At 44.5% G+C, this 15,191-nt stretch overlaps 2 protein-coding genes across 2 annotated transcripts; one reads left to right on the forward strand and one right to left on the reverse strand.

Moving 5' to 3' along the window:
• Positions 1-8,115: 8,115 nt before the first annotated feature.
• ACO1O0_008534 (uncharacterized protein) lies at positions 8,116-9,204 on the forward strand (the record flags this gene model as incomplete). Its single annotated transcript, XM_083197898.1, has 2 exons — positions 8,116-8,641; positions 9,182-9,204. 2 exons carry the CDS (start codon positions 8,116-8,118, stop codon positions 9,202-9,204), a joined length of 549 nt encoding a protein of 182 aa, XP_083045633.1.
• Positions 9,205-12,280: 3,076 nt separating this feature from the next.
• On the reverse strand, positions 12,281-14,828 carry ACO1O0_008535 (putative secondary metabolism biosynthetic enzyme; the record flags this gene model as incomplete). Its single annotated transcript, XM_083197899.1, has 4 exons — positions 12,281-12,645; positions 12,703-13,351; positions 13,972-14,738; positions 14,789-14,828. The coding sequence occupies 4 exons, from the start codon at positions 14,826-14,828 to the stop codon at positions 12,281-12,283; spliced, it is 1,821 nt and encodes a 606-aa protein (XP_083045634.1).
• Positions 14,829-15,191: the final 363 nt, after the last annotated feature.

A 15,191-nucleotide genomic window follows, 5' to 3' on the forward strand; every position in this document is an offset into this window, starting at 1 on the left:
CTAACCCTAACCCTAACCCTAACCCTAACCCTAACCCTAACCCTAACCCTAACCCTAACCCTAACCCTAACCCTAACCCTAACCCTAACCCTAACCCTAACCCTAACCCTAACCCTAACCCTAACCCTTTAGGGTCATAGGAATTCTAGTCGAAAACCCGCCGAATAGAGAGCTAGGGTAGCGTCGAGGGTAGCATTAAGCGTAGCGTTAAGTACGGCGTTATAACGTATTAGGTATATAATTATAGCGTTACGGCGTTAAGTATAGTATTATATCGTTACGTATTATAGAGGTTATAGGTAAGAGCTTTAGATTAAAATATTAGAAAATAGTAAGTAATAGGCTCTCTAGCTAACTAGTAGGGTTAACTCTAGCGGTTTATATAATAGATATAATAACTAGGCGTAGGTATAATATTTTATCGCGGGGCTTAATTATTAGGGTAAGATCTAAGATTAAGATAATAGGTATACGGGAATAATATTATAAACCGACTTTAGATATAGTATAATACTAATAACGGCGGCTAACTATACGATAACTATATCGTAGCCGGCTTTATTTTTAATATGATACTAATAGCTAGTTATATAAGAATTATCGTAGTTAGCTTTACTCTTAAACTATTATAATATTAATAATAGCTTACTACGGGATATATTTATCGTAGGTAGCTTTAAAGATTATCGTATCTATACTATACCTATATCTTTATCTTTATACTAAAGATATTATAAGTAGCTTTAAATACTATTATACCTAGTATTATACCTATTATTATTATTATATTAAAGGTATTATAATTAGCCTTAAAGACTATCGTAATAGTATAGTTACTATTATACTAAGAGGTATTATAGGTCGCCTTAAAGACTATTATATCTTTATACTAAAAGTATTATAACTACGCTATACCCGTATTATATCTTTATATTTATAGGCAGCTTTAATACTATTATACCCGTATTATTATCTTTATACTAAAGATATTATAGGTAGCTTTAAATACTATTATACCCATATCGTTATCTTTATATTAAAGATATTATAGGTAGCTTTAAATACTATTATACCTATATTATTATTATACTAAGAGGTATTATAGGTAGCCTTAAATTATATTATATTAGACTATTATCTTTATATTAAACGTATTAGAGGTATTATTATTATATTACTAGAACTATCACGAGTAGCCTTATTAAGAATCATAATATTATAATACGCTATTCTAGATAAAATACCCTAAAAAATAGTATTATAGGTAGCCTTATCGCCGCTACTAGCATAAGCTACCCGAACCGCTACTATCGCCGCCCTTAGATACTATCGCGGGTAGCCTTACTTATACCGTGATACCTACGATAGCCCCGAACCTACGGGACGGCGTAGGCGCGCCGGCTGCCCTATAGCCCCGCTAACCTATAGCCGGCCTATAGGCGCCCTATAGTAGGCATGTAACGCGACTTACGGGGCCCCTATATATATAAACCATAGGGGTAAGGCGGCCCGGTCTATTTATAAGCCTAGCCGGATTAGTAGCGCCGCCTCCTCGGCCGCTATATTATCTAGCGGCTAGTCACGCGTTTACCGGTTCCTCTTAGCGCTTCTTACCTACTCGGCTACCTCTATAATCCTTAGCTTATCGCGTAAGCCGAAATATTATACCTATTATATCCTTTTAACCTATAATAAATCCTAGTCGATACCCTCCTCTATATCCCCCTTCCGGAGCCGCTTAGTATCCTTAGCATCGATCTTAGTAATATACTCGGCTAGTATAATATTAAATATATTATCGCCGGGTATATACTTAGTATCCTTATCCCCCCTTATACTATAACTATTATCGATAATCTAATACTATATAAACTTACTTTAGAGCTATATCTAGAGATATACTTCGGCGTTATTCTAGCTAAGGCTAGCTAATATATACTAGGCTTCTCGGTAATATCGCTATAAGCTTTTCTAAGATATCGTTAGAAAGCGGTAGCTTAGATACCTAAACCTATATAATACTAGTAGCTAGGCGATTAGCGATAACCTATCCTAAGGTAGTAGGCTATTAGATAGGTCTTAGAGCTCTATTAAGCTAGTATAATCCTTAATATTAGCTAGAAGCTACCCTTTTACCCTATAGCCGCGGAAGTAACGCTCGATACCGTTATTAGGCCTAATACTATTACTATATAGCTAATATACTAGTATCTAATACTCCTCTACTAAATATATATACTCTTTTATAGTTATTTCTTTAATCGCTATTACCTACGCCTTAGCTATTAGGCTAATTAATAGGCGTATTAATTAATTAATAGTAAGGTTATTATCGGATATATACGCTATAACTTATTATACCGCTTATAGTTATACTATCTAGGGATAGGATTCTAGATTAAAGGCGCTAGAATTTTAATATATTTAATCTAAAATAGGCGCTCTTATAACTATTAACCGATAGGAGTTAGGTTAGGTTAGGTTTATTTTTTAGACTAATTAGTAGTAGAAGCTAACTAGAAAAGAACTTAACTAGAACGTATAGACTATATACTAATTTCGTACTTTAGGGTTATAGGAATTTTAGTCGAAAACCCGCCGAATAAAGAGCTAGGGATTCTATTATTATAATAATATACTAGCGTCTAGTATAGAGAGTATACTAGTATCTATTATACTAGCTACGATAACTCGCTACGCTATAGAACTCTAAAGAAGAGTATCTTATTAAAATAACTTAAGAAGTATATAACCTTATCTTCCTCGAATATAAGCCCCTTTACTAGTACTCGTTTAATCTACCGCTCGGAAGAGCGATTCTAATTAGTGATATAGGCATGCTTCTACTCGATCGAGTAAACCCGACTCTTATTAACTATATAAATAGACCCTTCCGCCGTTCCTATGATCTACTAAGGCTACGAGAAGACTCTGCGGAACTATGGCATCTTAGGGCCGGGTATCTAGGCTTAACGGTGCTTGAGAAGCTATTCCACGCAAGGATTATGAAGATTATAAATTGACCCATGTAACTTAGGTCGTCTCGCGTAGAATTTCAGAGCATCGGGCCGCTCGGCTATTCTAACGCGTTTATTAGGATCTTTAGGACTTCGAGGTTAGCTACCTAGGATTCTTATGGCTAATGGTGCTCGAAGATAAGTATTCTGGTTGCCTGTTTGCTTAACCATTACTAAATAAGCATATGACTACCGTTTTTAATATGCTATTTTATTTCGAACGATGGGTTAGACGCCAATATAGCCTTGCAATCTTCATATTCCGACAAGACAACGAACGTGCCGTGATCGCCGTATCAGGCGTTAGTTAATTCCAAAGTTGGGCACGCGCGGAAGGAATCGAGCTTGAGCTCGCTCCACCCTATACACATGACCCGAACGGATCCATCGAAAGATTCGCCTTCTTTCGTGGTTGCATGTTATCGATTGCTCGTAAATTGCATCGTTTAATTGTTTGCAGCGCGGCTCGAGCTTCATACGACACATTACTAGACGCCTCCCGTATTTGCTGTTTTATTGTAATTATTGCCTTCTGGTGCTCAGGCATAGTCTGTTGCTTCTTCAAAGTCTCTTGAGGACTGACACCCGCTGTAGCTGTTTAGAACAGCCAGGGCAAGAGATACTGCATTTGACACCTGTCCGTTGGTTAGCTACTACTATGTTACAATTTAAAACAGGAGGCGTTACGGGTATCATAGTGTCGAGAATATTCTGTGAAGTTTTTATCGGGTTTCCGGTAGCGATACTTAGGACAAGCAATGTCGCTGTCAACTTCTTTATTGGGTCTATTGCTCCCGTTCTCATCGCTTTGGTCGCTATCGTCGTCATCTGTAACATCCTCATTATCTTGAGAGCATTGGTCGGCTCGGTCGAATTCATCGTCTCCACGGTCGTTCAGACTAGGGTTATCCAGTTTTCGTAGTAACGCTTGAGAGTGCTAATGACGTGGCTCTAAAAGCTGTCAAAGTCTAGTCAACGTGCAAAGTGAGGTCATATTACCGCATAAGCCTTGATTTCCCTAGTTTGGCGCCCGATTTCGGTCCACAGGGAAGTTCAGTAACCAATCAGTCGTTCTTCAGATATAGTAGACATACGCAAGAAGAACATGTCGCCATCAATTTGGCTGTTGGGCGCCTGTTGGGCGCGAATTGGGCTGCTGAATGGTGTTGCAAGTTGGAGACATGTACGTATTACGTGGCAGTAGCCACGTGTCCGTGCTTTTGCATATTACGCACTCTGTATCCGTACACGTCAACTTGAAAAGAGTGGGGACCAAATCAAGCATATATTCGCCCATATCGCACCAACCCTTGGAGACCAAATCCTCACGCACGGTCTTACATAATTACAGGTCAGTACGTTGCTATGCTTTTTAAGCACGTTCATTTTTTGACGGGACATAGCAATTTCCATCGCACCGGCGAACACAATAAAGATGTGCGCAAATTGCCCAGTATGCGACGGTAACCCTGGTGCTACCCGATGCGGTCGTTGTGGATGTTCTGCATAAATCCTCGTAGGGGTGCATAGCGGCATTACACCTCTACAGTTGGAAGGGAAAATTGGACAAGCGACCTTCCAAGGATGAAGTTGCGGAGCGTCGATTTCATTATGTGGATCACTACGAAAGCATGACAGATCGGATGAACAGGAAGGGGCAGAAGGAGCAGAGGGAGATGATGATGCGACTTTTGCCGTCTAATCAGAGCACCGATTGAGTTTCTGTTTATAGGATGTGAAACCACGATGTGCCCGGCAGGCCCGACAGACTGAATTTTTTAATGGTTCGCCCCGCTGCAATCTACATTGCTTCCCCATCTGCTTCCCAATCAAGGCACCACTGGAGCTCTGCCTGACTATATCGTACAGGCAGACCCGATTCCATCCGATATTGCTGATTCGTCTTGATGCCGCCGGGGCTGTGCCTTGTGTCACAGCCGCTGAGGCACTAAGGTATAGTTGTTGTGGCATTGATAGCCTCCCATCTTCAACCCAGTTTTGCTCAGTCGTACCCCTTGTCGGGCCCGTGACCCTCAACCATGACGCGTTTGTTGCTATGGGCCCATGGTGTTCGACAGGGTGTCTGGCTGAGCGTAAGGGTTGTCACCTAAGCTTAGCAACGGTGGTCTCGTATCAAGGGACGATAGCAGCTTACGATCAATCTACCCTATTTTGTCTATTTGTCTATTTGTCTATTTGTCTATTTGTCTATTAGTACCACGCCTACGATCGAGGGAGCTATAGGCTATCGAGAAGTGCCGGTAGAGACCTATGGGATCCCTTCCCATACCCTGCCTTCTAGATATTCGTATAGGATAGCGTCTTTATGTAGCGTGTATCCCCCTTTATTAGCATCTTAACCGCCCTATTGATGAGGGCGATATATACGCTCTTCCTAATGTAATAATAAAGGTGTATAGCATTGGCTAGGGACTAATATAGATATTTCGGAGCCGCAAATATATTTATTCTTTTGCCGGATAAGTATATGTTTACTCGGGTTCCGAAATACGTTAGTAAAATTATGTATAAAGCCCTCTAATTCCCACTACTATACTCAAAAAATCCTAATATCATCATGCCTATATATCAGCACTCGAATCCGCAGGCTGGAACTAGGGCGTGGCCCCAGCCTTAGGCCCAACTTGCAATATAGTTAGCCGAGAGCTAGAAATAAAACTTGCGCGCCCCGTACAGACCCAATATCAAATAATAAAAGGCCAAATTAATAATTCTCACGAAAATTTAACGATAGAACTACGACACTATACTAAGTCCGTCATATCTCTACGCAAAGAAGTCGAGGCATTTCGGGCTAATATACAAAGAACGGTCGAAAGAACCATGGATCAAGTAACCGAGGTGATGTGTTTGGCCAGGCCGCGAAGCAGGATTCACTTAATTCGCACTGGTTCGACCGGCTATGATAAAGTTCTGAGTAGTATTCGGGATTGCCTGTGTGTCACTGCCCGGGGCCGGTAGGCCGTCGATTTAGGAGGGCCTGTGGAACACTTAGAGTTATCCGCCGTACCTAACCCAACCCGCCAAAACACTAAGTATATATATAAAGATCGGTACTGGCCGCCTAATAGCGGCGTCGCATTTCTGCAACAGAAGCAGAATATCAAATTCAACACAATTAGGCCTTGTGACACCTATCGATGCGCCACGTGAACGCCCACCATGTACTTGTTTCTTAGGCAGTTCACGGGACCTTGGAGCTAAAATACAATGCCTTTAAATGATTCCGAGTGTAGGAAGGCAAGGATGCTTAGCGATATTATAATAACTGAACTGGGTGGGACCGGAAATATCGGGATGACAGGTGGTTACTTTTCAAGCCGAAGAGATATGGATGATCTACCTCCAGCCTATGCCTGTGCCGCACTATTATAGCTCCTTATGATGCATCTCCCCTTCCCTCTTTCAGAAATACCAGTTCTTATCTTAAATTCAAGCGATCCATATTTAGACGTCACATATCTCTGATGGCTGCTTGTTCCGAAGCACCCTATAGCCTATTTAGTTTAGAGCTAACCCAACGTGCGGACTTCGAAGGCCGCCAAATACCAAACTTTATGACTAGTTATACGCGGGAAGTTGAAAAAAGGGGGTTAATCTGGAAGGGATTTACAGAATCTCTGGAAGCACCACTAAAGTGTCCAGGTTTAACAGGGACGGATAGGGTCATATAGTCCAATAATATCATATCATCAGTGAGCGGATTGAAGCCCTGCGTAGTGTATTCCATACCATGCCTCGGCAGCACCTTGACTATCTCCAGTATATCATACTTCATCTTAAGCTACTCTCTCAGAGACAAGCAGAGAACGGCGTTAGTTATGAAGCATCATCCTTTTAGCACCCAAATGCTGATAGTATCTTAGATGACAGCAAAAAACTCGCCGTCGTGTTCGCCCCTACGTTAATGAACATTTCACTATCGATAATTATTATAGAATTTTTGATATACGATGATTTTCCTTTGCTATACGATAACTTCCTACGTCGATTTTATATAAGAAGGCGCCTCATTCAACGATTCTAACACATGCTCGAAAATTATTCCAACTTCGAAAGGGTTAAGATATAAAATTATGTTATTTTTATGGAGCAAACAAAAGAGGGGGTACGTATAGTAGGCGGCAACAAGTCTTAGCGGGGCATCGCGACTAACCTTGGTTGTTGCTTGTTTTGCCTTATCCGTCTTATAGTATCTTTACTCGCCTCGACGGAACGCCCTTTGAATGGTACAGACCACTGTAAGGTCCCCTCGCGCTTCTATAAGCTTCCCTATGCTAACGCCAGTCCGGAAACCATGAGCGTATTGCTAATAAAGCCGGTGCTTTGGAGTTGATATCTCGGAGGACGACGATTCCTGTGCCGAAACCTTATATGCTCTGGACGACGTTTTTAGTCACAGAGCTCGTCGACGGTATTCGGCTAGACCTGTTTTTATGTTATATAATGATTAATAAAGGAATATAGAGCGTATATTAAGTTAGGGTTAATAGTTATTATATATAGGAGGTATTATAGGTAGCCTTATTTATAGGTAGCGGCGAGATAAGCCCGAACTAGTAAGATAGGCTACTATATAGCGTAGCCCTAAGCCTTTAACCTAGACGCGCCTACGTAACGTGCCCTATAGGCGCCCTATATACGTAAATTATAGGGGTAAGGCGGCCCGGTCTATTTCTAAGTGCTACTACTCTCCTTACCACGCTATCCCTTATCCCATTCCAGAGCAGCCTAATATACGGGTTAGAATTCCGGTTAGGTCGCATATTGGAATGTGGCACCAGATGATTAGACCCTTGATATTTCCGGAGCTGCTATATGGAATGTGGATCGAAGTGCTGCTCCCTTTAATACTATAAGACCCCCCTAAATCGCGGTCTAGTATCGCTATAAAGACTCGCTAAAACTAATCCAACTTCTTCTTACCCCACGCTTTCTTTGATTGATATCAATTGATCCTAAATCATATGATAATTGACTCAATCGGATCCCTTATATTCTTTTTATTTCGACCTTTACTATCACATTACTGTCCCTAAACTTCACCACGTGAAAACACACATACCAATTGTCAATCATGGCATGCACCGATACCTTTATCAATCTCGACGATGAGAATTTTGCCCTTCACCTTCAACTTGAAGAGATTCAAGCGCACCAAGAACGCCAAACTGAAAAATGGACCGAAGGCAATACTCCCGACCCGTTGCTGGCATTTGCTGAGTTCGAAGCCGAGATCAAGCAAGTTGTCAGTTTCTTCGAGGATCGAAAGCTCGCCCACAGTATTGCAAAGGCAGTGGACTCTGATGCCGTGGCTATCAATGAAGCAATGGCGGAAGAGACGCAGTCTTTCCAAGACCGGGAGTTTATCCTGAGCATGAACGAAGATGAAGGCTTGCCAACACAGGAAACCAACCATTTGCTAGCACCCTCCCGCTCTGGGTCGTCATGGAATGATTGGGCCTATGTGCCTCGTGATATGGACGCTACAGCGGCAAGCATCGACTCCAACACCACTATTGCAGGTCCTTCCGTTCCATATGCCCTTCGTCAGAGAGAAGGCTTTGAGCAAATACCTGAGCTTAGGGTCGACTGCAGCGTCTGTGGAGAATCTATTCACCCCCACGTCACCGTGCGCCTAGCATGCAATGATATATACTGCAAGCCTTGTCTCAAGGCCTTCTTTATGCGAGTCGCCAACGATGAGAGCCTTTTCCCACCAAAATGCCACCGCCAACGGATCGATCCATCTGTCATCGAGGCTGACTTCTCCGCGGAAGAGCTAGCCATATATCGAAGTGCTGAGCTGGAATTCAGCAGCACATATAGAGTCTACTGCGCTGATCCAGCCTGCGCCATGTTCATCCCCGCGGCACAGCGAACACCTGATACCGCTTTGTGCGCGGCGTGTGGAGTTGAAACCTGCATGCACTGCAGAGAGTTAGCACACCATGGCTTAGCATGCCTAGAGGATAAAGAGGGGCAGTTCCTCCTCCATTTCGCAGACGAGCAAGGATGGAAAGCTTGTTTTGGATGTGGCCGAGTGCTGTCTCGGGATCAAGGCTGTGACCATATGACGTGAGTGTCTACTTCCTATACATCCCCGCCACCCAGAATACTAAGTTGGCAAACACAGTTGTAAGTGCGGTACCGAGTTCTGCTATAGATGTGGTATACAGTGGAAGAATTGCGAATGTAGCGACTGGGTCCCAGAATTACTTAACCGAAGAGCACAGGAGGTCGTCGATAGGGAGGCTACTTTTCCTCTGGCTCCAGCTACGCGTCAACGTCGTGTAGATGCTATGGCACAGGAACTACGTGAGAATCACGAGTGTAGCCATCGTGGAAAGTTTACTAGATTAAACGTCGGAAACCGCGGCAGAGTATGCGAGATGTGTGGTACTAGACACCGCAAGTATCTCTTGTCTTGTAGAGTTTGTCATATGTTGGCCTGCGAAGATTGCCGACGTTACAGAATATAGATCACCATACCCTAATATTTCACCTATCAAAACCAGACAGTTAATAGCCGCGGTATAGAGCGTATGCCTGACAGCTTTTTCACTTCTGACATATAGCGTAATTACGATCTAGATGCATTATTTAACTACCTTCCACAGTATCATAGCCGGCTCCTAGGAAGTTAATCGATAAACTTGATTAATAGACATGAACGGAACGTGCTAAACGTTAGTCAATAAGCAATTTCCACTTAAATAATCCTGAAGTCTCCGAGCACGGATGCATAAATGCTAGTATAGGGTGCTTTGATAATTATATAATCTGGTTTTAATTATCCTAACAGTTTATAAGTACTGTCATACGTTATGAGACCCGAAATCATTAGAGATAGTTATATACCCTTTTACTTTTCGCAAAATCTGTTTATTTAAACCTCTTTGCCGAAATATAAGACGATTGGAACGCACCTTCTATCGCGTGGTGTAAAGCTTATGATTATCAGATATAGGCTTAGCAATGATAAGCAGAGGCACGTGTCATAGGGGCAGAGGCAAGTCTCGTAGTTATAGTCTTAACAGCTTTTTTCATCGAAGACCAGCTATTACTAGGCGGCAATAGCTATTACAATTAAATAATTTATAATAGCCTACTAAAGCTATATCTAAAAACTCCCCTCCCGCGAAGGATACGGAAGTCCCTAAAGCTAAGGCGGTTGCCGGCCCAGACTACTATAATCTTAGGTTTAACAGTGGTAAGCCTACATAGCTAGACTTAGCAATAATGTAACCGGCTTAGGCGAGTTCTACGTCTAGGTTAGGTCGTGCGTAATTAAATTAATCGGAATCCCATATAACCGACCAGTCGGCTAATCTATGCTTAGTATTATAACGCCATAGCAGAGGTCGAGCTGGAACCTATCTATAGGGATGCGTTTAACGGTAACACGCCTCTATGCTCTAAGCTATAAGACCGCACATTTACCTCTGTATTCGACGCGATTCTAAGTATCCTTAAGCGAGGCCCTAAAGGCACTAGGAGTACCTCGTTTAACTTCTAGCTAACGCTTATGCCGCAAACCTCGCCACCATTCAATATCTCCAGTATTAGTAGCGATCTACTCTATAACTCTCCTCGCAGTATTTCGTATCCTATCCTATCTACTAAGTTAGCCAATCGACGATTACTAAGTCTTAATTTATTTCGTTAAGCTGACTTATGGCTAGTCCTAGTCTTACTTAGCATTCTTCGGGCTCGGATCTTAATAACTTTAATTTTACGACCAGAAAAACTCAACAGGGAGCCTGCAACCTTACTAGGTCTTTACAGAATACCCCCTCCTTTGCCTCAGCGATTAGCACCAACTAAATCTTCCCTATATACAACACGACATACCTAACCGGCGGCTATAATATAGATATGCTTCGCACGACGCTATGGGCCACGGAGGGCTAGGGCGAATGACGATACCCAGTAGTCAGCGTACAATTCGATGATAAGACGGCTAACCTAACGCTGAATAGCGTCTTCTCAGCGGCCCGCTACGTGCAATCCGACTACTAGGTAAACGGAGGGCCTACCATAGGCGGACCAGGGGCCCATGGCTTTATCAAATTCAGCTTTGCCGGAGCTCTAGACGCTTATCACTCTTACTCACTGAGTCTCGATTCCGACGAGACTTCGTGGCTGCGCACGGTGGGGTCCGAGAATAATCCCTCGAATATTAGATACGGGAGCAATGCGGACTAGCCGCGTTTCGGGTCTGGTTTTGCTATCACGGCTCCTATACTATCAGTCTCTGCAATGCTCTTATAATAATGTTTGATGACTTCGAGAGCGTGTCTCTCCATGACATTAAAATAGATAGATAGCGTAGGGGTTGATATCATGGGATACTATTCGCAGGAGTTGGGGGTTAGATTTGATTCTGTCCCGCACCTTTCACCCAATTCCAATTAGAATTCCTACTATGTTCAAAATGCCCATGTCTATGGTCGTTGCTAGTTACGAGCCTATACTGAACCCTTATCTAAATATCCACTATCCACACACCAGCTTGATCGAGTTGAGCCCTAGAGTCTCACTTACCTCTAGCTTCAGTCTCGCAGGGTTATATCACCCCCATCCCTGAGAAACAAATAAGTGATATTATGAGTCCTGCTTTTGTCCAGAAGCTCACTACTATTGGTGACTGCAATTACCAGAGGTCCTACAACCATTCTTATCGAGTACCTTGCCCTATTATCGTTAACGGGCAACGGGGACCGAGGCATGGCCGGTAGGGATGTCAACCGTTAGCGAATTCTGTCGAGTCGTCCTCAAATCTTACCCTAGTCTTCCCTATCGCCGAGTAGAGTAACGGATGAGATACTACATAGAATTAGCATTGTATATTTGAAGTACTTCTTTAGTGTGCCGATCATGACTAGGGCCGTTACCATGTCGCTGTCGCCTATGCTTTATATTCCACCTCAGCTCCGGATCTCTAATGTGTCTGTCCGACTCATGCCTCATAGCAACGGCCAGCTTTCTAAAGTTTACCGTGCCGATAGTACCTTCAGTAGTCACAATGACACCCTTCTATCTCTTAGAAGCTACTAAAACGGACCGAATCTCCTCGGCGTGCTTATTGATGTGAAAGCTCAGCTGCGTGAGGATAGAGACCCAAATATCTTCTAGTCTAAAGGTCAGGGTAGTGATAATGGCTATACACAGCGTAGGCAGCCCGGACTAATCTATTATCTGAGCTGCTGATGTATATAATAACGAAAGATCACTCTTAGTTAAGAGAAGATAGTTTTATCATCTTCAGAGAGCGTCTTAACAAATCGGCGCTGAATATGATGACCTACGATATCCTCCCCGCCGGACCCATCCAGCGCCGTGATCTTAAGCTTCATATTACCATTAAAGAAGAAGGGCACGCTATAGCGCCTCTTTTCGCTATAGGTGATAACCCGGTGTCGCGCGCTACGGTAGTAGCCATTTGTCCACTTCTGCATCACGTCGCCCATGTTGATGACAAACGTGTTCTCCTTTACGGGAACCGGAATCCACGTCTCAGTAGGTGGGTACCAAACCTCGAGGCCTTCGCGATCGGGTTCTTGCAGGAGCACGGTCACACCTCCAAAATCTGTGTGGTCACCGACTATGCGAATCGGAGTCAGTTCTGCTACCTCGTTCGCAGGTATTTTAACACACTTACCGCCGTACTGCTCCGTATCATTTCCAATCTTGGGTGGGTAATGGAGCAGACGCATAGGTAGGGACGGCTTGACAGTGAAGTCATCAAAGACATTGGGGGGCTGCTTCCACGACGCCGGCAGGCCACAGCCGAGGATGCGAAGGATGACTTTGACCAGCTCGACCATCTTCTCTCGGTAGTCCATGATGGGCAAGCGAAATTGGTCGTCTGGAAGTGACTTGGGCCATAGGTTAGGACCCATGGAAAACTTGCCAGCGTCTGGGTCGTCGGCCGGGATCTCTGCCCCTATGACAAAGGCCTCTTTAGTGTCGGGGCGCAGGACGTTGTCGTGTGTCTGAAGGCCACAAGGCTCGTAGCCTCGGTTGGACTTGCCCATCGAATTGCCAATCCACAGTTCCATGCGCTCCTCAATCGGTAGCTCGAAGAAGGAACGCGCACAGTTGAGCATCTTAGCCTGGTCTTCCACCGAGATACCATGGTTGGCAAGGTAAAAGAAGCCATATGTGTGGCATGCATCGCGCATGGCGTATACGACTTGATCCTTTTGCGCTTGGGACGCCGAAGGCGACAGCCATGTACCAATGTCAACAGTAGGGATAGCTTCGACAGAGCCCATTTTAACTGTGTCGTTGTTTCGTTTTCGTAGAGGCTGTTATCGAGATAGAGATACTTCGCAAATGTGTGCTTGATGGCTGGGCAAGAAATATAGAAATTATTGGTGTGATATATAGTATACAATCGACTTGTTTATAAACACGTCCAAACTAGTGGCGTAAAAGGGATGAGCAGCTTCGGATAACTGCAGGAATCTACATAGCATAAAGTCTTCCGAAGCGTGCTCACATAGTGCCTCGCCGGACCAAGTGAGCCCTGGTCCAGCTTGCCGGAGCAATTCAACATGTAGCCGGAGCAGAGATTCCCCAGAGACTCATTCCATATCCGGTCATATTAGCAAGATGCTGTTGAGTGGGAAATAGCCTTCCGAACATGGGCCTCCAATTGATTGCTATCAATCCACGGCTTTTCCTTTTATGAACCACTTAGATAGAGCGCCAGATTATTGTTATGATTGTTGTGAGGTATACTCCTGTAAGTAAAGAAGCTGCCGTAGCTTTAAGATGTACTATCTATCCTAGTTTCCTCTACCTCTATGCTTATATTCAGGATATGTTTAATAAATCATACCCGTATATGGAGCCTGAGCAGGTCTTGGGAAACAATTTCATTCCTGCGCGCTTCCAAGCCTTCCATGTCCCATTGCGAACTCACAAAGCGATCCTGCAACCACTCGCGCCTCTCTCTGGTGAGCCACACGACCACGTCACCACACATCTCGGGGGTGTCAATGAGAAGGGCGTGGACTTGCGACGGCATAGTCAGCGACAAGTCCGTTCTAACAGAGCCGGGGTGGATGTTGTGCACCAGCAGGCCCTGGCTGCCGTACTCGATACGGATATGGTTGCTCATGCGAACGACGGCCGACTTTGTGCCCTGGTAAGCACTCGCTCCAACACCGGTGGACAGCGCACCCATACTGGTGACCTGCACGATAGTCTTTGTGGTGCCCCGGAGGAGTAGCGGGATAAAGGAGCGGCACATCAGGTAGGGCCCCTTGACATTGACCTCCCACGACTTCCACCAGTCTGCAGGATTCGATTGGGCGATAGGCTTCCATTCCTCCATGTATCCCGCGTTATTAACCAGGATGTCCAGGCTTGCAAACTCCATCTCGACCTGCTTGGATGCGGCTTCAACCTGGGCCTGGTCGGTCTGGTCGGCGCGGAGCATCAGCACACGCGGCTTTGGGCGTCCGGCACCAGTGGCCACTTGCTGTAGCTGTTCACTAAGCTCTTTCATGTCCCGCCGGGATAAGATGGCAATCTGAGACGCGCCAGCTCTGGCAAAGGACGTTGCCATGGCTCTCCCGCAGCCGCTGGATGCACCGGTAACCAAGACCGACTTGCCAGTCATATCAGCATTTTGCGATGCGATGCTCGGATACGTGTCATGGTGAATCGCGCCGGCAAAGCTTTGGACTTCATCTCATTTGTATCAATTTCTCTATTGAGTTTTGAGAGGAAAATACCTGATGGTGGAGGGAACTCGATCGTCATCGGCTCCGACATGGTGCGTATGCTATTCTAGATCGTTGCGTATCGCACGGACGAGTAGGGCTGATCGCCTGTAACCTCTGGTTTTGTCTTGGGGATAATGACTCTCAAGCCGGATAGAGATTGTCCTGAGGAAGTGGATTGCGCAGATCGTTCTTCCCACATTGGTCAAAATCGCGTACAGGGTCGGATATAAGTTTTCCGAGACGCCTTATCGGGCCCGGTCATGTCAGGACCAACCCCAACGTATGCAATACATCATGTATGGGCCATGAATGGCCCTACCACTCCAGCAATATTTATGTAGATTTATACTCGGTTCCGAGTAGCACAGCATATTGTGCTCAAGTCCCGCAGAATGGTCGGCCGGACTTTCCA

Source organism: Amphichorda felina (assembly GCF_050947745.1).
Source record: "Amphichorda felina strain 45539 chromosome Unknown scaffold_9, whole genome shotgun sequence".
NCBI lineage: Eukaryota > Fungi > Ascomycota > Sordariomycetes > Hypocreales > Bionectriaceae > Amphichorda > Amphichorda felina.